General features: G+C 32.9%; 1 protein-coding gene and 1 long non-coding RNA gene across 10 annotated transcripts in view; one reads left to right on the top strand and one right to left on the bottom strand.

Moving 5' to 3' along the window:
* LOC107066598 (uncharacterized) overlaps positions 1 to 25,257 on the bottom strand; it is a 141,914-nt gene that overhangs the window by 22,800 nt on the left and 93,857 nt on the right. For 8 of the 9 annotated variants that reach the window (XM_089177860.1, XM_089177858.1, XM_089177856.1 and 5 more), the window contains 8 exons: positions 20,796 to 21,154; positions 14,526 to 14,706; positions 11,824 to 11,953; positions 9,860 to 11,039; positions 8,043 to 9,406; positions 7,233 to 7,511; positions 4,064 to 4,479; positions 3,634 to 3,944 (listed from right to left, as the gene is read on the bottom strand). In XM_089177860.1, coding sequence (XP_089033986.1) covers positions 3,634 to 3,944; positions 4,064 to 4,479; positions 7,233 to 7,511; positions 8,043 to 9,406; positions 9,860 to 11,039; positions 11,824 to 11,953; positions 14,526 to 14,706; positions 20,796 to 21,154 — 4,220 coding nt within the window. The remainder of the gene's footprint in view (positions 1 to 3,633; positions 3,945 to 4,063; positions 4,480 to 7,232; positions 7,512 to 8,042; positions 9,407 to 9,859; positions 11,040 to 11,823; positions 11,954 to 14,525; positions 14,707 to 20,795; positions 21,155 to 25,257) is intronic. The other variant, XM_089177861.1, reaches the window with a different exon arrangement.
* On the top strand, positions 3 to 3,805 carry LOC107066601 (uncharacterized). Its single transcript, XR_001475755.2, has 4 exons — positions 3 to 1,224; positions 1,338 to 2,096; positions 2,159 to 2,248; positions 3,668 to 3,805. It is a non-coding gene; the product is annotated as an uncharacterized LOC107066601 (long non-coding RNA).

The raw sequence follows: 25,257 nt of genomic DNA on the forward strand, positions 1-25,257 counted from the left end.
ACCTATTTTATGTACGTGGTTGTTAAAATCAAGAAGAATTTTGTAATATTTCCAAAATTAGATTTTCAGCATTCATTTACAGCTTTTCTGTACCATGCTTTACTGTCGACTGTTGCGTTGCTGTCGCTGATGTTTCTGTTGCTGCTGCTGCCGCCACAATGTGCGGATGAACAAGGGTAGGGGAAATATGTCGTTGTCCACGTTATACGACGTGTGACTGACTCCTTTTCAACGATACTATTGAACCGTTTTCTTTTTTTTTATAATCAATGCTATTGTTTCTTGTAAAAAGAATAAACAAGACAATGTTTTAAATTCGATTGAAAAAAGATATGTAAAGGTTCGTTGTTCGTAAAAAAGTAATAACTCAATGTTATCTTTTAACAAAACGTCGATGTAGTTTGAGTTTTCTATGATCATTAAAATCTAATTTAATCAGCATATCGATAAGCATAATTACGATTAACAATTTATGACGAAATAAATATAGTATATAAAAAAATTGTTACAAATTTTTTTGATTTAGCGTAGTCGAAAAAAATTTTTATTATTCTCGAGAAACAAAAATGTTCAATTTTTTAATTAAACATTTTAATGAATGCGAATAATTTTTGTTGCAATTGATATTAAAAATAACGGTTATTAATTTGATAATTAATTACTATTATTAATGAAATGTAAAAATTATAAGAAATTAAAGATTATTATCGATTACTAATCAAAGTGTAAGTAAGGATCTGATGAAAATACACAAACGTTTCAGCAACATGTAACATTGAGGAAGTCCTTGTCTCTGCTATCTCTTTCCCTCCCGCTATTTCTGCCCCCCCCTATCCTTAAGTCTTGCTTTCTTTATATATATATATATAAATGTATAATCCCCCTCTATTTTTCTCCTCGCCATTGGACGGTCACGCTTTCAAGGTCGATCGCATTCAGCTGGGGGATTGGTCGGTCAAGTTACCGACAGATGGCACCACGCAATGGTGAAAGTTTAACACGTGTTTTACCGGAAATCGTAGTGAAAATAAAAAAAAATAAAAAAAAAAAAAAAAAATAAAAAAATAAAAAAAATATTAAATGTTACTATTACCATCGCGCGCCCGTTTATCGATATATTTCCTTAATTTAAACAAGTTTCAATAAAAATAATCAAATATTGTTCCTAGAAGCATAGATAAATCTTCAACATTGTCGCAACACTTTTACCAATATTTTTATTAAGTAAGTAAAGAAATATATTTCTAATCTGCTTTAAATATCACAATTAATTTGCAAATATGTCTCTTTTGTTAATAAAAAGAAATAAAATAAAATGAGGCATTTACGAATTTTAGCTTTGAAACTACTATATGGCGCCATCTTTGGTACAACACTGGAACTAAGATTTAATAAAAGCGAGGATAAGAAGATAAGACTGACCTCTATCGTATCTAACTCGAACTAAGTTGTGTTATAATAAATGTATCTTTTCACAGATAGTATATTAATAAAGTACCATTGTTATAAACTAAAACGTAGACTCGTTATCTATTTTTAGAATATAGAAATTTAAAAAAATTAATATAGATCCTCTTATTTGCTCGGTCGATAATATCGTGCTGTGGTTTTACTATTAACTTGTATTTTTCTAACAATTTTCCGTTTCATCAAATGACGCCATTTCGTTGTTTTTTTTTTTTTTAGCAAAAATTTGCAATTTCAATAAAAAATAGGCGTACTAAAATATAAATGTATATCTTAAAAATGTGTATCGAAATTATTGTTTGTAGATAGTACAAAAATACCGAAAAAATAGAAAGAGAATACATTATATTATAAAAAGTTTGTATAAATTGCATGCACTGTTGCTACGTTTATTTACATACACACGTCAGCACGTACACACACATATAATAGTCTTTTAAACGGTGTATTTAATAGAAAAATTGCAAAAAATGAAAAAAATGAAAAAAATGTAAAAACATGAAAAATTTAGAAGAGATGTGAGAACATTTTCGTTCAAATATTGAGAATTATATTATGATCGAATAAGAAATAAAAGATTAAGATTAGAAAGAGCACCACCGGTTAAGAGACGTCCATACGAGGTCAAGGTAAAAGTTTGAAACATGAAAAGAAAAGAAGAAAATGAAAAGAAGGAAAAATCTTTTAACAGGCAAGCATTCCATATCTACCTAGAGTGTCGGATAGCTAGTTCCAAAGTAGTGGCTGTCGATTGCCACGAAAGGTCACACAGGAGAGAAAAGTAAGAAAAGTCTTTCATAAGTTTTACTTATCAAACGTTACGGGGTTTCAAAGATTCAATCCGTTAGAAAAATCCGATGCAAGTTACTCGGCTTTTATGACGGTCATCGTCATTTACTGCTCTTAATTACTAAATTATAGAGAAAAATGTAAACGATTTACGTATTAGATTCTCTACACAAATTGTTAATTACAATATTTGCCGAAAAAGAAACTGTTTCTACTCGCGAAATTAAAATTACAAATGTGTATTTGATTAATGATCACTTAACGTGTGTTTTAACAGTTTACTATATTTTCCTTTTATTTTACAATTTTGGATTTAAAGAATTAAGATAAGGAATATTGAAAAAAAAGAAAGAAGTTAACATAAAATGTAAAAATTTGTTTTAATTGGTATCACGAGAACGTATAAATAATTAAAATATATATTAAGATTATAAATTTCTTTTCTTTTTTCCTCGACCACTTGCCCTGCTATAACGTAATTTATCATTTATGTTGAGTAATATGCTAACACACAAAAATTTAAATTATCGATGTCGTGCATTATCGTCACGTCGTTTGGTATTCTTATATTTTCGATAAGATTTTGTGTATAGTCAGCAATAGTGGTATGATTAATTTTATAAACACTATTTCAATTTTTTAATTCGCTTTAAATTTAATCCGACAAACGTTGGTCGGGTGAGTCGTTACAAAAAAATTGTCACGGTAAGTGGTCAAGTTGGAAGATTGAAAAAAACAAGAAGAAAGAAATTCAGAATAAAGAGCAGAGACGATTGACCGTCGTTTCCAATGCTGTCCCATTTTGCAACAACTTGCTATGATCGTTTCGTCGATCCTTCCATATCCAAAAATCTTATTGATTTTTACCTCGAAAAAAATCTAGTTAATTTTTGAAAACTTCACCAAATGTGTTAGTAACTTTTCCAAACGTATTACTAAATCTCAACGCTAATTTTAATCAAAATAGTACATATATATAATATATAAAGTAATAAAATATACAAAATAAATCGTATAAAAATGAGATATCAGATTTATTTTATAGTCTTCTCAAAAAAAAAAAAAAAAAAAAAAAAGAAAAAGATATACAATAAAAAATAGTAACTTTTGATTAAAGCAATTTTTGTTAATCGTAATTTTGACAGAACCAAAAAAAAGAAAACCGTGTCGAGGTTGGATAGAAAAGGATCGTGACGGAACCACTTCCAAAGAGAAGTTTGTTTTCTTCGGATACAGCGCATCAAGGGTTTTTTCATTCGGAGTGAGCCTAGTAGTTGTCGTTGTTGTTGAAACGAGAGGTTATTTTTTTAAATTATAATATATCCTCTCACGTTCCGTTTAATGGTGCGAATCCCCGCGCTCTTTTCCCGCGCTTACCTTTCTTGATGAGCAAGCTAGTGACCCTCCGTAGCGCCTCGCGAGTGCTGGACGCGGAGCTGTGCTTACTTTGGCCGAAGTATTTGTTGGGCGTGATGTTCGTCGGCAGGGTTAATGGTTTCCTCTGATCAGTGCCGGTTGGTAATCTTGCATCGTAAGCGTTGTTAAGCCGTTCGAGATGTTCGATGGAAGCTGGTCGTGGTTGATTGGCTTTTCTCGTTGGGTACCATCCACGATTGGGCCCACCAGCCAGTCGGAGCAATTCCGTTCCAATAATCGCCTGTTCCAGACCAGGATTGTTCCTTCGATACCTATGTGTGTGTGTGCGCAATTGCAATTGCAATTAATATCGTACGATTACTTTTTATTTATTTATATATTTGTTCTTTTTTGTTTTTTTATTGTTTAGAATAAATATTTTCTTCCTTACCCTCCAGTGGTTGCTGTCGTCGGTGCGTACCAACCGGGTTGTCTACGGGTTTGCGCTTGATTCCCCCCAGCATGCTGAGGAGTCCTTGGAATATCGCTGCCCCTGGCAAAGACAGGAGTTTCCGGTAACGAGCAAGAAGTTTGCATTCCCGTTCCTCCACCACCACTGGCTGCTGCAACGACGTTAGTTGCGGTTCCGCTATTAGCTCCACCATTGGCACCACCAACACCACCACCACTACCACCCCCATTGGCACTGCCATGAGCTATGGTAGCTCCGTTAACACCACCGTTTACGCCAGAAACACTAGAAATGCATCCACCGTCGGTCGAGGGTGAATTTCTTTTAGTGAATGGTCGACGTCTCGACGAAGGTCCTGGTAAATCCGTTGGCAGTGTCCTTCTTTCTACCGGTACCTGAAACAAAATCAAACGATCGCGCAACCTTTTTTGTATTTTTCTTGTATTTTCCCATATTTTTCTCTGTTATTATCATCGCTATAATCATCTCGTTTCATATTCTTTTTTCTTCCTCCAACAATTGAAATTTTTCGAGAACAACTCGAAACTTTCATTTCGATCGGCCGATCTCGAACGCATCCGGGAATCGTGAACGCGTTTACGCAGAAAAGAACTCACATTCGTTTTCGAGAGGAGAAGAGATTGTTCAGTGAAAAAAATTGCCAATATTTGCGAGGACAATACCAGCCAGAAGAGGAAACAAGTGCACCGTTACTGTTCTCTTTTACTGCCACCATAGATGCGTAACTACTATTCGCATACTCGATTGATGCTTCTATTCTTTTTTTCACCCACACCCCACCCTTTTTTTCACCGAACATTCTACTACTTCAGAACTACTGATTCCCCCCCCCCTTCTCTTCTTCCTCCACACATATTTCTTTTTCTCTTTTCTAGAATTATTAAACAAAAAAGAAAAAAGAGAAGAGATGTCATCTCGAAGATGAGTGCCAATCGTATCTTTTAAACCAATCGTAATCTTTTATATCTTTCTCTAATTGTTTACGATGAGACGAATATCGAATGAGTTTTCGAAAAACCCCCTTTGGAAAATGGATTTTCCGCGCGATGAAGAGTTGTTTTTTTCTTTTTTTTTTTTTTAAAGAAATAAATAATTTTCAACGAATTATTATTATCGGGTGAGAATGTACAATTCATATACCGAGGCACGTTTATCTGCATTTGAATTAATCGAAGATATTTCTCAACGAGATCGTGAATACCTTTCTGTTCCTATTGCTGGATTTATTTAATAAAAAAAAACGGTTTATTAATATCGATTATGATATGTGACGCAGAAGATGCACGTTTTTCTTATTTAGGTTTCCCCATCCTCTCTTGAGGAAAATTATTTCTAGTTTCTTTTTTGTTTTGTATTTTAAGTGACACGATGGGTAATTGGTCGACGGTAATTGTATTTTTTTCTTTTCCCTATTTTCTTTCAATAACGAGACGAATATCATAAATAAATAATATTAATCTCTTGGACCTTTTTGAATTCTCTTATTAGCATTGGGAAAAAAAAGGTTTGCTAAAACCGTACGACATCTTATTATCATTCACATACTTTCATTTTTATATCACTGATTTTTACATTTCTTCTAAATCAGTTGATTGGTTGGTTTGTTAGGTTGGTCGCAGATGTTATTATTTAATTAACGATTGTCTCATTTAATTTTTAATTAGCATAATTAAGAAATTATAATGCAATCAAGGTCGAACATTGAGACAGTAAATTAAGTTGGAATTTAATGAGATGAAATTAATGCGAATTTTTAACTTCGATTCTTTCTTTTTAAGTTAGTTTTTTTTTCTTCAAATTATCAATCAACGGGGTATTTTTTCGCGTAAAAAAAGAGTTATTATTTTTAATAATAGTACTAATTATTATTATTGTATTATATTATTTTTATCTATTTCGCAAATAATTTGTTTTTACTTAACTGCATGCACAATGGAAGAGAAGTTTATTATTTTTCGTTTCCGACTATTAGAATTAAAGATCAGGCTTTTTTTTCTCGATTTCTAAGGATTTTTTTTTTTTTTATAAGTCCCATTGTTCATCGATCGTACTTCATAGTTCATTTTCCTTTAAATGTCGATTGAATTCTCGATAGATTTTACGAAAGGTAGTTCAACAGTTGGTTTCGTGCAAAAAAAAAATTACAAAATTAGTAATCATATTATACAATGAAACAAAAAAAACTAAAAAAATACGACGAGTTTAAGATATTAAGAGAGACGAGTATAATACATTAAGATATTAAAGAGAGAAATAAGATTTTCATCACAGAATGATTTAAAAACGCCAAACGATAATAAAATATTTCAAAAAAAATGTATGCTTATCTGTTATTTTACAAGATAGTGGTGACGCCTAGACGACGTAAATGAAAATTCAAACGTAAACGAACGAGAGATTAGATATGAAGATATTTTTTTTCTTTTACGAATCTGATGCGTTATTAGTTTTTATTATGATATTACGCGTCCTTTCTCCGGTTAATGGTATCTCATTGGTATGATTCACCATGATATCCAAGAGAGAGAGAGAGAGAGAGAGAGAGAGAGAGAGAGAGAGAGAGAGAGAGAGAGAGAGAGAGAGAGAAATAGGAGAGTTTATTAGAGAAAAAAGATATAGGATGAAGTAAAGTCGGGTATTACGTTTTGCTAATGGTACAAAGTTGGCCGTCATCCAGCCGACATTTTGGCTAAAGTTATGCTAGGTTTGTTTTCTAGGTTCGACCTTCCCTCATTTGCCTTGACATTGAATTTTTGTTCTCTCTCTCTCTCTTTTTGCATCGTTGGCTTTTAGTTTGGGTATATTACTTTCTTCTTTTTTCATTTTTTTTTCCTCTCTCGCCATCGTTCGACCGAATCTTGATTTCTAAAGAAATTACTAGATGCATTCTTCGATGAATGATCGTTTAAAATATTATGGTAAAGCAAAAAGTCCGTGGGATTTTCTTTTTTTTTCAATTAATATTTCCAAAGTAAATTTTACAAAAACAATTCGTTCGGTTTCAACGTACAATTTCAATATAATGAACTCACTAATTTTTGGTTCGTTTTAATAAAAGACAAAGAAGAAAAAAAAAGAGAAATAGAAAATCAAATAAATAGAAATGACGAAGTGTAGTAGCATGTACCTCTCTTCTAGAATTACTGGCTGTCGGTGTACGTCTGCCACGTGAAAATCCTGCATCCATTGATCTTGTATTGAGCGACGTTTGATGATCTTTGGTATCGATCACTTGATTACGATGAGGTGGTACTCTCGGCCTGTACTCCATTGTTCTGTTACTATGACTCTTTGATCTGGTACTATTACTGATTACTGCGTTTTGTCCAACGTCCGAACTTTCCTCGTCCGCTTCCTCGACAGGTGATGGTGGCAATGGCGGAAACTCGAGCACTTCGACGTTTACCTAACGAACGTTTTAAACATATATTTTTTTTTTGTTTCTAATCATTCGATTATAAATATTATCTGACAATTTTTCTATTAGGGTGAATTAAAAAAGATCGTGCGGTTTTTTTAATTATTAATATTTTATTTTCATATATAAAGTAATTTTATTGACTTCGAAAAAAAGAAATTGCGTTATCTGAAAGAAGATAATAATAAAACGCGAAACTTTTGTTTCACCCTAATATATTGGGTTGGCAATTGAGCGATTGGGGATTTTACATGGCCATCTATAGACAAAATCCGCAATCACTTAGTTTTCTAACCTAATACATTATTTTCTATTACTTTACGAACAAAATTAAAGTCTTCTTTTATCGATAAAAATATGATATATCATATCGAAGATTATTTCTTTTCCATGTTGGTTTTATTCTAAGATTATGTTTATATGTTCATGTGTGTGAACGATTAAGTATAAATAAATCAACTGGGAAAAAACGTAATCGTCTAGTATCTTATTTATCTTATCGAAAGTACGACAGCCTACCTGAAATTCAGGATTTTTTGAGTCCTCCAATATAGCATCTATCACATGTTCGATTTGTTTCTGATTATTTTTATGACATTCTATACCATTTTGTCTCAATCTCCTACCAGACGCGTAAACGTCCGTCCCATTAGCTTTTCGTCGATCGAAATCGCTCTCCGAGCTAGTCTTCGAAGTTTCTGAATCAGAACTCTGTTGTTTTCTATTTCTCGGTTCGTAAGGGCTACCCAAAGTTTTTCGATTTGTTCGTTCGATTGAATCGTTCTCGTAACTGTTTCTCCTAGAGGATGCCCTAACGTCGCCATTTTTCCATCGTTTGCTTTCGGAATAAGACTCGCTGTTCTTAACGTTTTCAATCTCCTTGATGGCGTCGCTGACCTTTTCCAATTGTCTGCGATTTTCGTTCAATGCCTTTTTCACTATTTGATCCTCTATTAAAAGATTGACCGGTATTTTAGATGACAATCTTTCGCTGCTAGTACTAGTCAATTTTTTCGATCTTTCTTCAAGAAGAAAATCAATCGGTTTAACTATATCTAATGCTTTGGATGCAGAAATTGAAATTGGAATACCACCGTTGCATTCTTTATCTATACCAAAATCCGTCGTTGTATCTTTCTTGCTGCTTATGGAAAAATTATTCAACGGCAACCTATCGCGTGAAATTTCGCTCAACATTTGTTTTTGTTGTTGTTGACGTTCCTTCTTTATTTTGCCGAATAATTTTTGTCCTACTGACGTTTTTTCGGAATCGATCGTAGTAATAATACCAAGATTAGGAGCACGACCGTTTTCTTCTTCCTCTTCCTCGTCCTCTTCTTCGTCATTTTCGTCGTCTTCGTCTTCTTCTTCTTCTTCGTCATCGTCGTCGTTGGTGTTGTTATTATTATTATTATTATTATCATCATTGTTATTGGTTATCGGTAAGGAAACGACTCTGATCAGATCCGGAGGTGGTACGTTTTCAGCAAATTCGTTCGGTAATTCGTCCAAATCTTCCGATTTCTCTTCCGACGACCTTCTTTTACCAGCCTCCACCATCATTTTATTATCCTTCAAAAAACTTTTAATATTGTCGAACGTTGTCGAGTATCGTTTCACATCCGACAACCGATTTTCCTCAGCTTTTTCGAATGACAAACTTTTTGTTTTGGTAGCAGAACTCTTTGGTAAAATTTTTCTTTCCTTTTTACGACCACGTCTTATCACGTATGTCCCGTTTTTGGTCAAATCCTGTGGACGAATTTGATCGAGATCATTCGTCGAGGAATCTGAGTATGGTGATACCAAATCGTCGTCCGTAGTTGAGAGCCTTGGATCTTGCCAATCATCAAAGTCACGTAGTTTAGATGCCGATCCAACGCCTGCAAGAAAAATCGCATTATTGTTCAAACATAGTTTTCAAAAATAGAGATGCAATAAGATTAATAAAACAAGATAAACTAGTCGATGAGTTAACCAACAGATTAAGACGTGCTTAGTCTTTTAAGTGCGGATTGATGAGTGTTACATTACTTCGAATATATGACTAACGACGTTATATATAAATTACATTTACATCGTTTGTTTTGATTATTTTTTAATCCAATAAAATATATTATTGTTTAATTCATTTCGTTGTTTCTCAAAAGTTAATTACTTTTCCTTTATCAATGTTTGACAATTAAATAATATAAAATAACAAAAATATCTAATAGATTAAATTTACGCAGAAATAAATAAAACATTTTGAAGAATTCTTTTCATCGAATTCCCCACTTAAAAGAGCTAAGCACTATACCTTAATAATAAAATTGTAGATAGAAGTGACAACTTACTGGAAACGTCGCTGCTCTTACGGCGTCTCCTACCGACAACTTTAGTGCTACCAGGAGCGTAAAGAGGATCGTCTTCTAAGGACACTTCCCAAGCGATCGAGTGTCTCTTACTGATGGGTGGTGGTGGTGGTAAGAGTTCTTCCAAGGAATCGTCGGAAAATCGTTCTTCTTCGGATTGTGTACGAAAATCGGTTGAATTTCTCGTTGAAAAATCCGAATTTCTCGTCGAAAACATGTCGGAGTAACGTTCCTCTGAACATCTGTCTGACGTACGTCCGGAAAATCTTTCGCTTGATTCGGCACGTGGCAATGAAAATGAAACAAAGTCGAGATTTCTTATGGAAAATGGATCAGAGGTTGGTATGGATACGTGATCGTTCGAACTGGCACTGGCAACTGCTATTGAAAAATCCGAATGGAATCTTTCGTTGGAGGTCGAATTTGCCCTGGAAAAGTCCGATGAGTCGCAATTTGCTCTCATTGAGAACCTCTCAACGCTTACCGAACTCGAACGTGGTATCGAGGATCTTTCGGATTCTGAGTTACGTGAAAATCTACCCTCACTAGAATCCGAATCGTTTCTTCGTCGTCTTTGACCGATTTCTTCAATCCCAGCACCACTGGTATCTCCGCCATTGCTACCACTACCACCGTTACTGCTGCTACCTCCTCCTTCTCCTCCCGCTCCTCCACCACCAGCACCACCACTTCCTAGTCCTAGTCCTACACTTACACTTCCACTTCCACCTCCACCTCCTCCTCCTCCTCCTCCTCCTCCTCCTCCTCCTCCTCCTCCTCCTCCTAAACCTCTACGATTATGAATACGATTGTGACTATGACTGTGATTATGATTCATTAATAATCTATCTTCAACGCTGCTAGATTTCATGATCTCGTTTTGTCTTTGTTTACGCAAATGTGAGGTCCGATCCTTGTCAGGATTCTTACGACGACGATCCCTTTCTAGATCCTCCTCGGACGAACGACGCCTAACTTCACGATGTTTCTCTATGGTACATGGATTAGTTCTAGGTGGTATCCAATTGAATGACACCTTGGTATCGTACGGTAGGCTTGCAAATTTACTTGGCGGGCTAGAACTTGGTGGTTCTCGTTTCGTTCTACCCATATCTGCGTTACCATTTTCCCATCCGTAAGGTCTTCGATGTCGGGTCTTCGGCTGTATAAATTATAAACAAATAATTATTAAATTAATATTTAATTTATTTCAATCGAATTGGGAGAGTTCTATCGCATTTATTTTTCTTTTTTTATTATATTCATTTTTTGCTTTATAATTTGTTCGTGGATATCACGGTATATTTCTTTACTTGTTCAATTAAAATAATTACCATGTAGGTGATAATTACTATGTTAATGATCATCGATTTTTCTTTATTTTATCATTAACCCTTAAAGTGCACACTTGGTAAAAGTTAGTTGAAATGCACTGTGGGTGTTTGACACCCCCGAACGTGTTTGAACGAGTCTCCTGAAGCCGCTATTTAATATTTAGACCTCGCAATTTTTTAAAAGTAGTTTGATACATCTTTTTTAAAATAGAATAGGTTTTATACCCATCTGAATTAACACTAGATGGCGACAAATAACCCATTTTTTCGAATTCAATTCTCGTTTTCCAAGAGATTTCGGATTTTTTTTTCGCAATTTGCAATTTCCGTTTTCAAGAGATCAAAAATTTGTTGGGGTGTCAGACACCCCATGTGCGCTTTAAGGGTTAAGTCATTTTCTAATAAACTTTTCTTTTTTTCCTTTTGCAAAATATCGTTTTACTCGAGTTATTGTGAAATAAATATTATGCTTTCCCCACTCTACCCCCACCCCAAAATAAAGTCCATTTATTTTGGCTACCGCTGCCGATATTTAATTTTTCTTCTTTTTTTTTGAACCCACAAAAATGTTTATATCAAAGGACAATAGAAAAAAGAGGGTGTAGTACTCACAAGAGTTGTTTGGGTTGTAACCGCGTTTCCGTGGCGCATGCTATCCTCCATAGTTATCATCCATTGCTGTCTACCACTTCGCCGTTCCGACGATTGGCTCGTTCTCTTTGACGAGTTTCCGGGGGAGACTCTGATAACAGACAGAGAAAAACCCGTACGAAATCCACATGCTTCTTCGACTTTTAAAATAACCAGTTATATATCCTTTTTCCCCCTCTCCCATCTATCCTATTTGTTCTCCGTCAGATACCGAATGGTGGAGATGGGGGAGATGGAGGGGATAAGCTTAAACGAAAATTTCATTTTAGGTGAGAAATGACTTTGACGGAATGCTTTTAAAGTTTTTTTGTCTTTGACGAAAACCCCCTTCCTTCCCTCACCTCCCTCCAGCCCCAACCATCGATAAACTTTTTTCTTCTTTTTCTTTTTTTTTATTTCTATTACAACTATCGACAATATTTTTAAACGAACGTCAATTTGAAGAAACATTTTGTATTACAATTAGTAAAAAAAAATATAATCTAAGAAACGTGAAGAACTAAAAGAAGTTCCTTAACACCCTTGTCTCATTTCCCCTCACACACCTCGTTGTTCTTTAAATGAGGACAAGGCTTTTTTTCTTTTTATTCGACCACTTCTTCACCCGATTGCATGATATCGATCGTTTTTCAAACGCGAAACGTTGCTACGCGAATTATCGAATTTTCACACGTTCGTTCATGAATAAACGAAGCGCGCGCGTGTGTTGTATTTATGGGTGTGTTTGTAGTATGTAAAGTTTCAAAATGAAATTCGTACTTTCTGACTATCGCGATTTTTCTTTTCTTTTTTTTTTTGGCAAAGTTATGTATATTAATGAAATAAGTTTTTAAAGAAATAAATAACGATATTTGCGTTGAATTTATATAATGAAAATAAAGCGAGAACATAATAAGTTGCACGATAATGACTTTGATTCCCGAAAGCCATTTTTTAAAAATGGCGTCCCATATAGTAACATGGCGTCCGTAATAATCAAAACAAATATCTTGGTTAAATATTTTATTTGTTGGGTCTAAAAAACAACGAAACTTCGATCGAAAAAAGAAAAAAGTAAATGCGAGAAAAATTCTACTTACAAATATATAAAAGAAGACAAGTAATAAAAAAAAGAAAAAAAAGGTAGAGAAAACACAACTCGATCGTGAGTAATTTTAATGGTTTCATAGTATTGATAAGTTAGGAAAATTAACCCTTTAAAGAACAATTTTGGCTCAACGTAATACAATGCCGCTCGAGTTAACTTGAGCGTGCAATTTAAGGGGTTAAATAACAACAACGATAAAAAATAAATGTCAATTAAATATTTTATCCAACGTGTCTAAAAAGAACAAAAAAGAAGAAAAAGAAAACAAAAATGAATTCAAATAAGTAAATAAATAAATAAATAAATAAATAAATAAATAAATAAATAAATAAATAAAAAGTTATAGCAAATAGAAAAAGTAATTTGGATAGAAGGAAAATGGTTTAAGAAAATGCGGTGGTCTAAAATCCAAGTTGAAAGAAGAAAAGGTTGAGTGATAGAGTATATATATATATATACAGGTGGCCTAAGTTTTCTCGAAGAAGAGTGAATAACAGACAGACAGAAAGACAGACACGAAACGTGGTGATTAGGATCGACAAGTCGAAGGAAAGAAGTTTACCACTACCAAACACTCGGTACAAAGTTTAGTATTATTGACGTTGAGTATAGGTGTGTGTGTGTGTGTGTGTATGTGCTAGTATTGGATGTCGATAGTAGTGAGTAGTCTGTGTCGAGACCAACATCGATGAGTTTTCCTTTTTTGTTCTTTCTTTTTTTTTTTTTGTTCTTTTTTTCCTATCTAGAGCCAAGCTTTTCCTCCACCAAGAAGAATTGTGCATAGTCAAAGTACACTCGGAACGTGGTTTTTCCGATATTTTCCTTTCCTCTTTCGCTTTACGTTTTCGCCTCGATCGTTACGACACTCCGGATACAAGAAGAAGCGTTGGGTGAGATTGAGGGAGGAGATGAGGGGAGGGTAGGAGAACGAACACCTATTCTACTTGGCTGTCGAGGAAATTCCAGAAAATCTCGGCCAACGTGTCGAGTTTACGAAGAAGACAGATGGACAGACAGACAGACAGTGAGAGAAAATCGCTAGGAAACGCAAAAAAAAATTTTTTTGTCGTCGTTTTCCTACTTCCTTTTTATCTTTTTTTAAATCTTTTTTTTTCCACTTCAAAATGAAACTTAACAAAACTTAAAACGAAAAACTTGGAGAATCGGTTAGTTCGAGATAGACGAAGAAGAAGAAGAAAAAAAATACTTTGATATCCTTCCAATCCCCTCCCTCTTTCCCTACCCCCGTTCAAACGAGAAAAAAAGAATCGAATAATCATTTACGTACTTTCAACGTTGTGTAAAGTTGTTGATAATTGAAGGATACTGTTGATATTTTAGGTTAGAAATTGAAAAAAAAAAAAAATTCTTTTTTTTCTTTCATTTTCTTTCCCCTTTACCCCTTCACCCCTCACCTCTATCTCCCATTTCCCTATCCCACCCCTTCCACTCCATTTGTGTTTGTCCTCATTTTAAGAAAAAAAGAAAAAAAAACGAGAACGAAATTATTGCTTACGCGAAATATTTGTATAATATTATAGTTACCGCATGTGTGTGTGTACAACGATTAACTTACATCGGCAATAGGGTAGAAATAATGCGTTCTGCTTCTTCAGGAGGTGGAGGAAATTCCTGCGATGGTAATCCAGCTGAATCTTGTGGCTCCGGACAGTCCGGAACCGGACGTAATGCTAACAATGCCATTTTCGCTTTCCTTCCATTCATGCTCATGTAACCGTCGTCCTCCGATTGATGTCCTATAGAGAAAAAGAATTTAATCAATAAAAATATTTTTTTCAATCATACATATATATTTCGATATGTCTTTTTGGTTTGTTTTCTTTCTTAGCGAAAAGATTTTTTTTCTTTTCTATTTTCATTCGTAATTTGTAAGGAAAACTACAATTAGAAATGAATTTTTTTTTGTTATTTCTCCCTCTCTCTCTCTCTTGTGGCCTAATTATAAATAAATATTGTAACATAACTAATCGGATTTTTCTCTCTCTTTCGTTGCATTTTATTAAATAATTTTTTTTTCTACCCATTCGATGAGAATAGGGGTTGTTGGAAGTATTAATGAATATCGGTATTTGCGAATATAGATTGAAACTACACTGCAAATCTGTTCTAGAAGTTCATACATTTTTGCTAATAACGTTCACCCCCTACCTACCTACCTATCCTTCTCTCTCAGCAATTAATAATAACTCGTTATTATTGCATTGGCTTACGATGGTACGTATAAAGCTTATCCCGCAGAAATTGATTAAACAAGCGCAAGTAGATAAGCATTATATAGTTTCCTACCTATTTCAATGTCCGTGTATACTGTTTGTATGTGTGTGTTAACGAACGAGCCTGACGCGAGTTAATTTAATAATCCATTGTTTCAATCAAGAATAAATACCAAAAATAAGAAAACAAATAATAATAATCAAAAAGATAGAATAAAAATATTTTATCCAAAAGGATTTGATAATTATCGAATTATAACGTAAATGGTTAATGATTGTTCGAATTATTTTCTTCGTTTCTTAAAAAAGACATGACAACTAATGAGATCAGAAAATAACGTGAATGTCTTCTTTTTGTTTCTTGAGAGGAGAAAAATTTTATAAAATAAAAGTAAATATTACAAATAGAAAGAAAGAGAGAGAGTAAGAGCAATTAACGAAAATGTAATTAAATGAAAAATGAATGAAACCGACGAGAGTATATGACAGCATCTTTTTCACGATAGTTATAACAAGTTGGACAAGTAAATGAATGTTATGGTACAAAAAGAAGAGGTCTCGTCAAACTTTAGAAACAAAAGAACCGGATCTGCCACTCGAATACACAATTTCTAAAATAATACTAGAATCGTTGATACATTTTAACAAATATGGAAAATAATTTAAAGCGCTTACTATTATAAGAATATAACAATATTTATTTTATTATTTTTCTGTTCTTATTTTGCATTTTTATTTTTTTATTTATTTTAATCTTATTTTGTTCTTTTATTTTTTATTTATTTTGATCTCATTTTGTTCTTTTATTTATTCTATTCTTCTGATAGTCGATAAAATTATTAATTTGCAAACAACCCTCTGGATATCTTGAAATGTATGAATTTTTGGGATCGATGAGAAATAAATATGGTGGTTGTGACTTTTTATTGAAGTAAAAACTTCTTTAGAATTGGAGTGATTTGAAAACAGATGAAACGGCGTTACGGTGTAACGGCGAAAATACCCGAATGTTAGGAACGAGAATCCCTGAATGTTACAGAAATGACGATGTTACAGAAATGCTACATAACTAAAAAGAGTAAAAGAGACAACATATGTTAACATATATATTATTATTATTACTCATCTATAGGATTGAACTTGCGAGAGAATAAGACAGAATATAGTTATACAATTTTTCCTATTCGCGGTCTCTTCTTTATGCAGTGCTTCATAGTTTCGTAGCATCCCCATTCCTGGCTATTAAGCGTTATTATGTATGTGTTTGTATACGACTGCATACTACAAAGCGTAGACTCATATTATTTTACAGAGAACTCAGAGCTTGAACTTTTAAGACATTTATGAAACTTTATAAATTTATATGTGTACGTTAGGGTTACGACCGTACATACGGTGTATAGTAATTAGCTTTCTAGGTACAGCCGTTTTGGAGAAAATTATGGTTAAAGATCTGCTAGCATTACTATATATATCTACTATTTCTTTAAATTTAATATTATCCACAGTTGTAGCGCAGCTGTATTACCATATAGACTACAGGCCCGACCTAAAAAATCGATGGGTCATCTGATGCACCAGGAAACCTATATGGGAAGATATAGGGGCATAAAATAATAACATTTAGCACTATGCCGTTACTTGTAAGCTGTCCAACTGAGTGCAGGTGAGAATTAAAAAGCACAAAATAACCGGGTACTTTTTTTTCATATGATTTTGTACGGCATTCCTACCACCAATAGATCCATCGAAAATAATAAAAAAGCGCGTAGTGCCGTTCAAAAATAGTTGGCCACAAAGTCGGACAAATTTTTTTGATTTTCCGGAAATTTCCCGGGTCTATTTAATCATTTGATTTTGAACGGCGTCGGTTTCATACAATTTCAATACCTATTCTAATTGATTATTCCGCAACGCCGTACAAAAATCATGCAAAAAGGGAGAAAAATCGAGGGTTGAAATCCACCTTTTTCTATGGGTCCGGGGGGTGATCTGAAAAAGAACGGCATCGGTTTCAATTCATTTTTGTAGCACTCAGAAGTATTAATTAAAATAATGCCGTTTAAAAATTATTGTTTATTTGAATATATATCAATAATTAACTTAATTTAATCATATATTTGATTTTTACAGCTGTAAAATCATTTGACCTTGTACGCCAACTTGTTTTTTAACATGATATTGCTAAGTACAATTGTTCTCTATTATTTATTTAATGCAATTGTCTATAAAAAATTAATGCCGTACAAATCTGATAGTTCATATTCATAAAAAAGTAATAAAAATAATAAATATATATAATTTTCATTTTATGTTGTTTGCTTCGTAAAATGAACTCTACTTTAAAATTAATATTAATCAAATAATAAATATTGTTTATTAAATGAATGTTTTATTTATTAAAATACTTGTCTATTTTCTAATTTACATTTTTAATACGTACATATAGTGTTCAGGAGGGTGGTACGAACGCGAAGTATACATACAATATAATATATACGCATATTGTATATGTATGTGTATGTGTATATTAAATAAACATATTACAAAAGCAAGCAATAAAAATTTTGTTGGTAGTGAAAGTGTATTAAATGCTGGACATGTGATTAAGTGTGGGCAAGTATCAAGTCGTGATTGTAATATTATAAGTATTTTAGCTTTTTGTTTACAAACTTCACATATTAAAGATAATCCACATGAAATAACTAGTGAAATATTAAAAAATGGTCGAATTATTAGAATGAATAGTTCATGCAAGGCTGGTTTAAGTGGTATTTGTAAACATGTTGTTGCAATATTGCAATATCATTAACTGTCACTAATTCAATTGATCGTCTACGTATTCTTTCTTCTCGAGAATCTATCTGATCTACAAAACAAGCACATTCTTTGAATGATCCTGAAGGAAGATTTTGACTAGGAATACTTGTTTTTTAAAATAAGTTCGAGTTGAATCAATAGCTATAACAATACACAAAAATAATATAAGCATGAGTAAATTTATGGATTTAACAATTTATAATAACCAGAAAAAATAACTATTGAAAATACTCATGTGAAGCTAAAAAATCATCTTTAATAAAATGGAGTGAACAGACTTTCATACTGAGAGTTATACTTTTTCCAATTTTTAGCGCTCGTACCCAAGCTATATGTCTATTAATTATTTTTTTATCATCAAATTTGTTTATTCGATAAACAAATTGTTTTTTACGAAGGTGGAAATTGAAAAAACCTAATTTTTTCATCACGACAAGCTATGCTTGTACAATCAAATACACAGCAAAAGACTTTATTTTTATTTTTTCTTGCTGGGTATTCCATAACAAAAAAAAAAAAATTCGTTATAACAACTTTTTAGTTTAACGATACTAGTTATTTTCAATTCTACTTTCAATAATAAATAAGCAAGTAGTAAAATTAAAAATATTAATATTTCCACATAAATATCGTGTAATTTAAATCAGCTATCAGCAATATTATTGTTTACTCATTAAACATATGTGAAATTATTCAATAAAATTATAGAACTTTTTATTTTTTATTAATATTTTCTATATAAATTAATTATAACAATATTTGAAGTATATTTCATCAAAAATTATAGAAAAATGTTAATACTGAGTTTGATAGTTTTTATTTTTTGGATATAATATTCACACTGTTTCACTTTAAATAAACGGCATAATGATTTGTACATATTATCAAGTGTTCCCTTCAAAAATATGTTAATGCTGTACAGTATTAGATGACCATAAAGTACCCCCTAATACGGTAGTGTTATTTTTATCTGCCAAAAAATATGGTCTGCATTAAAATGTACGGCATCATTTTTTCTTCATTCATTTACCCAAATACTATTTTAAACAACAATATTTCAAAAAATTTCTTTATTTTATTAATGTACGATAATCTAAACTTTTGCAAGAATTGAAAAAATTTCATTTTTTGTTTTCTCTATATTTTTTTTTAAAACAGTTTTTTTTAACGGCAATAATATAGAACAATTGTACTTAGCAATATCATGTTAAAAAACAAGTTGGCGTACAAGGTCAAATGATTTTACAGCTGTAAAAATCAAATATATGATTAAATTAAGTTAATTATTGATATATATTCAAATAAACAATAATTTTTAAACGGCATTATTTTAATTAATACTTCTGAGTGCTACAAAAATGAATTGAAACCGATGCCGTTCTTTTTCAGATCACCCCCGGACCCATAGAAAAAGGTGGATTTCAACCCTCGATTTTTCTCCCTTTTTGCATGATTTTTGTACGGCGTTGCGGAATAATCAATTAGAATAGGTATTGAAATTGTATGAAACCGACGCCGTTCAAAATCAAATGATTAAATAGACCCGGGAAATTTCCGGAAAATCAAAAAATTTGTCCGACTTTGTGGCCAACTATTTTTGAACGGCACTACGCGCTTTTTTATTATTTTCGATGGATCTATTGGTGGTAGGAATGCCGTACAAAATCATATGAAAAAAAAGTACCCGGTTATTTTGTGCTTTTTAATTCTCACCTGCACTCAGTTGGACAGCTTACAAGTAACGGCATAGTGCTAAATGTTATTATTTTATGCCCCTATATCTTCCCATATAGGTTTCCTGGTGCATCAGATGACCCATCGATTTTTTAGGTCGGGCCTGTAGTCTATATGGTAATACAGCTGCGCTACAACTGTGGATAATATTAAATTTAAAGAAATAGTAGATATATATAGTAATGCTAGCAGATCTTTAACCATAATTTTCTCCAAAACGGCTGTACCTAGAAAGCTAATTACTATACACCGTATGTACGGTCGTAACCCTAACGTACACATATAAATTTATAAAGTTTCATAAATGTCTTAAAAGTTCAAGCTCTGAGTTCTCTGTAAAATAATATGAGTCTACGCTTTGTAGTATGCAGTCGTATACAAACACATACATAATAACGCTTAATAGCCAGGAATGGGGATGCTACGAAACTATGAAGCACTGCATAAAGAAGAGACCGCGAATAGGAAAAATTGTATAACTATATTCTGTCTTATTCTCTCGCAAGTTCAATCCTATAGATGAGTAATAATAATAATATATATGTTAACATATGTTGTCTCTTTTACTCTTTTTAGTTATGTAGCATTTCTGTAACATCGTCATTTCTGTAACATTCAGGGATTCTCGTTCCTAACATTCGGGTATTTTCGCCGTTACACCGTAACGCCGTTTCATCTGTTTTCAAATCACTCCAATTCTAAAGAAGTTTTTACTTCAATAAAAAGTCACAACCACCATATTTATTTCTCATCGATCCCAAAAATTCATACATTTCAAGATATCCAGAGGGTTGTTTGCAAATTAATAATTTTATCGACTATCAGAAGAATAGAATAAATAAAAGAACAAAATGAGATCAAAATAAATAAAAAATAAAAGAACAAAATAAGATTAAAATAAATAAAAAAATAAAAATGCAAAATAAGAACAGAAAAATAAAAAAATAAAAAAGGAAAAATGAAAAAAATAAGAAAAGAAACGAAACGAAATGGAGAAAAAAGAAAAAGGAAAAGAAAAAGAAAAAGGAAGTAAAGGAAGGAAATATGTTTGATAATACCTAAAGAAGGACTTTCGTCGTCGGGCGTGAGGCCAATACTGGGTTCCGTACTGCTGCCACAATCTCTGAGAAGACCGTCGACGATATTTTCGTTTCTTCCGTTGCCGACAACGACGACGACTTCTTCTTCTTCTTCTTCGTCTCCAGCAGCACCACCTCCGCTGCTGCTGCTTCTGCTGCCACTTCCGTTTCCGTTAACACCGCCGCCGCCACCGCCACCACCACCTCCACCACCTCCACCAACACCAACACCACCACCAACACCAATACTGGTGCAGACTTCGCTTTCTGCCTCGTGCTCGTCGTATTCTGAGAGCACTTTGTCCAACAGTTCGATCGATCGTTGTACATCGTCACCTCTGGAACAAACGTTTTACACGTTCGATTCTATAGAGATTATGCTACTTTTAAACCCATTATAATAAATTCTCCCTGACACTAAACTAGAACGATTTTTTTTCTTTCTTTTCTCCCCCATTTTTCCCGCCATTTTCTTTTTCTTTTTTTAGTACCATATTAAAAATACACGGTTGTAATTTGTAATGAGGGTTACTTTCAAAGATAATAATAAAAAAAAGGGAGTGAAAGTATGATATTAAGTATGAAGTAACAGCAGAGTGTGCTGTCATTTTTTGGATCAAAAGATAGTATTGGATCACGTCTAGGTTTTGTCAAAGTTAGAAAATTACTTTTGTACGAATGTTTCCAGAGAGGGTGTGGGTAATTTCGACATGTGAAACACTCTTTATTTGATTATTATTTTTTTGCAAAACCAAAAACAAAAATGATTGATTGTCGATTGAATTTGAATTACAGAGAAAAGAAATATTTTGTCTGGACAAACCAAACTAGCATCATTTATTATTAAAAATACAACGTCAGTTGTAATTTGATTAATTATTTTGTGATTTATCTATATTTAATCAAATTAAGTTGGTTAATTTCTTTATGATTTACCTATTTTATATATTATTAATACTCATTGAATAAATATTATTTTAACAAGCATGTGTGAGAGATTTATTTGAATGTATTTGAATGAAATGCGATTCTTTCAATGGATTATACGAATAGGATTAATTCTTTGAAGTTATATATATATTAATACTCGTTAGATAAACATAATCTAATAATCAATGTATATCGTGCGTATGTATGTATAATATATGAGTGCGTGTGGTATATGAGTTTATTTTAACTTTTTAGAATGAAATGCTAGAGAGAAATTCTCTTTTTCAATCTGACCAGACAAAACAAATTAAACGTACATAACTTCTCATTTAATTCCCATTTAAGATACACCATAATAATGTCATCTATTTTGCATTTCTTTTCATTTATTTATATATTTATTTGACGTTGAATACACGTCAAAAGAACATCCTTAGGATGTTAACTCTGTACGTGCGTATATAAATATATATATGCTATATACACACATACGCACACACATATATATACACATGTTAACAGATTAATTATTTCGTTCCCCTCGACATCCGCTTATGAGACTTAGCCTTCCTGGTAAAAGGCGGACCTATTTTCTTCCCCCACCCATACCCCTCATGAACATTTTAACTTTGTTCTTTAACTTCCTTCGATGTAAAGACTTAATTAATGTCATCGTCAGTTTTAAACGTTCATGCATTTCATTATTTTCTATACTTACATTAGTTTGATACTTGTATGATAGACAATTTTTTTACTTTTCTTAAATTAAATCTTTGTTTATTCTTTACACGTTCGAACCGTTGATATATTTTTTTCCTTTTTTTTTAAATAATAATGTTTATCAAAAATGGTTGGAAACGGTTATGATGATGATTATGATACTATAACGGGTGGACTCAGAATTGCAATGAAAAAAACGATTGATCCTAATTGACAAGTAATAAGGGAACTTAGATATTACCTGGGGGGTAGGTGGATGAGGGGTTGCAAAGTACATCCACCTCGTTCACCTATTTCCTAAAAGCGAGAGAGATTAAAATCTTTAGATAAACTTTGTTTAGAGTTAACCCCAGTTTTATCTGGCAACCTGTTTACGGTTGCATTCACTTAACGAGAATTAATATGGAAATCAATGAATCCAATTTTCCAAGTTTAATTCTGCTTTTTTACCGATAGAACGGAAAATTAATCAGAAGCCATGCGAGTTATTGTATAATTACATTTAATTAATTAATTAATTTATTTATGTTTTTAAATAAATTTATTAGCACATATTGCTAAAACAATTGTTTTCCAAATTTCTGATTACGTTACGATTTATTTGCTGATTATTAAACATTACATTCGATAGTCTGAAGTACCGATTTTGCTTCATACAAATTTAAAAAAAAAGGGGTGAGAAAAGAAAGAAAGGGCGTAATAATAGTGAAAAAAAAGAATAAAAGGAGAAAAGACAAAGAAAAAAAAAAGAAAGAATAAAACAGTCAATTGCAAGAGGGGTGGTACAGGAGGAATGGGAATGACGATGAGGATGGGGGTGGGGTAGGGGGTTGGTACACAACGCGTAGTACGTAACGTACGTACACACACGTACACAAAAACAAACGTACACACTTGGGGACACAGACGAGGGGTGAGGTGACGAGGTTGGCTTTCGTAGGAACTTCGCCTACGGTGAAATACGTTCGCGAAGGTTGAATAAAACAAAGGAAGGGAAGAAGGGAGGTAGGGTAGGTAGGCATACGAGGTTAGTATGGAAAGAAAAAAAAGGAAAGAGGAGAGGAGGAAGGAGGAAACGAACGCACAGTAAGTCCAGTGTCCTAGTGTGCGAGAGAAACTGGAGAATGCGTCAGAAATTCACCACCATCACCCCACCCCCTTTGGTTTGACTGCAGTCAACGAAATCTCTTGCCGAAAGGCCAACTCACTCACTCACTCTCTCTCTCTCTTTCTCTTGAACACCCTTACGACGTCCTCCTCCTCCCCCACTTTTCTCCTCCCCCTTACCCCTTTCTTCTATTCCTCTTTCTCGTATTCTTCCTTTTTCTCCTCTGTCTGTCTCATTCTACTTCTCACTGGCTTTTTAAATAGGCTCGGGAACAGCTTTCGTTGTGTCCAGGCTCGTTATGCTCAATTCATAATTTAAGATTATAATTGGTCAGAAACCCGGGATGGTTTAAAAAGAGACCTCGTAATAGTCGTCGTCGTAGTCATCTAATCCTGACGCAACTTTCTCTCTCTCTCCCTTAACTGTTCTACGATTTATACTTCTCTATTTTCTTATTAATTGTTGTTTATGTTTTTATTATTGAGGAGGAAAAATAAACTGAAAATAAATATTCCCTTTTTTGTTTTTTTTTTTAGGGCTTTCTTTTGGTCTTCACCTTTTCGTCCTTTTAATTTTCGAAAATAAAAAAAAACATTTCGTTTTTAATATAATAAATATAATATAATATAAAATATAAATAAATATTTGTTTATTTCTAATGGAGAGCGGGTAGTTTTTTGTTCGAACGCTCGAAAATGATCTCGCTTTTAATAATAAATATAAGAATATATTATTTGTATCATATAATAATAATATAACAGACAAACAAATATTTGTCTATTTTTTGAAGGGGTAAGTAATGGGAGAAAGGATTGTTTTTTTTTATATCTCGTATATTATTTTACTATAGCAAGGTTTTTGGTCTACTAATTATTCCTTTTTTTTAATTACTGACAAGATAACAGCTCGAAAAATAAAATATTATATTATATTATACGTACGATATTCACGTCTGCGTAGATCGTATCGATCGTTTTCCAATCTTTTGTCTCATTTCGAACACTCCAGAGAGATAGAAAGAGAGAGAGAGAGAGAGAGAGAAAATTGATTGGCATACGTATGCCGTATGCGGTTCACCATCGTGCGTGTTAATCTTGTATGATGAATGTGACGACACACCTATACACCCGTATACATACACATACGTCGTCACATATGTTACGTATTCCGCAGAGAAATTCGATATTCATCTCTTGAACAGGGTCACAGAGCAATCGATACGTTAGCTAGTGTAGGTCATTAAACGCCATAGAAGGAATCAAGAAGATAGGGGGAGAAAGGGGTACGGTTACGGTCACGCATAACGTGGTATCAAAACGTTGTACTTTCTTTTCCCTCCTCTCCGAACGTTTTAAATTAAATTTGTCAATTCAATTTTGTTCACAGTTTTATTTGGTAGTAGGCTGATAAGAAAATAAAGAAAAATTATACACATATTTCAATTTTTTTTTGTTATTTTCTTATCGAAGACCGGAATCTTCAATTTCTCTTTTTCATATTCCTTTATTTTATTACTTTCTTTTATTTTTATTTATTTTACGATTGGACACCCCGAATTTACGAACAAATTATTTACTGTAAATTGAATTGTTGCATGGTTGCGTTTATTGGTTGATGAAACATCTTTTTGATATGTTAATTAATAATAATTTGTTACATCAACAATGATTCAAGTAAATTTTG

The sequence above is a fragment of the Polistes dominula genome, unplaced genomic scaffold, assembly GCF_049000335.1.
Source record: "Polistes dominula isolate Pdom_NZ unplaced genomic scaffold, Pdom_raw_medaka contig_24, whole genome shotgun sequence".
Lineage (NCBI taxonomy): Eukaryota > Metazoa > Arthropoda > Insecta > Hymenoptera > Vespidae > Polistes > Polistes dominula.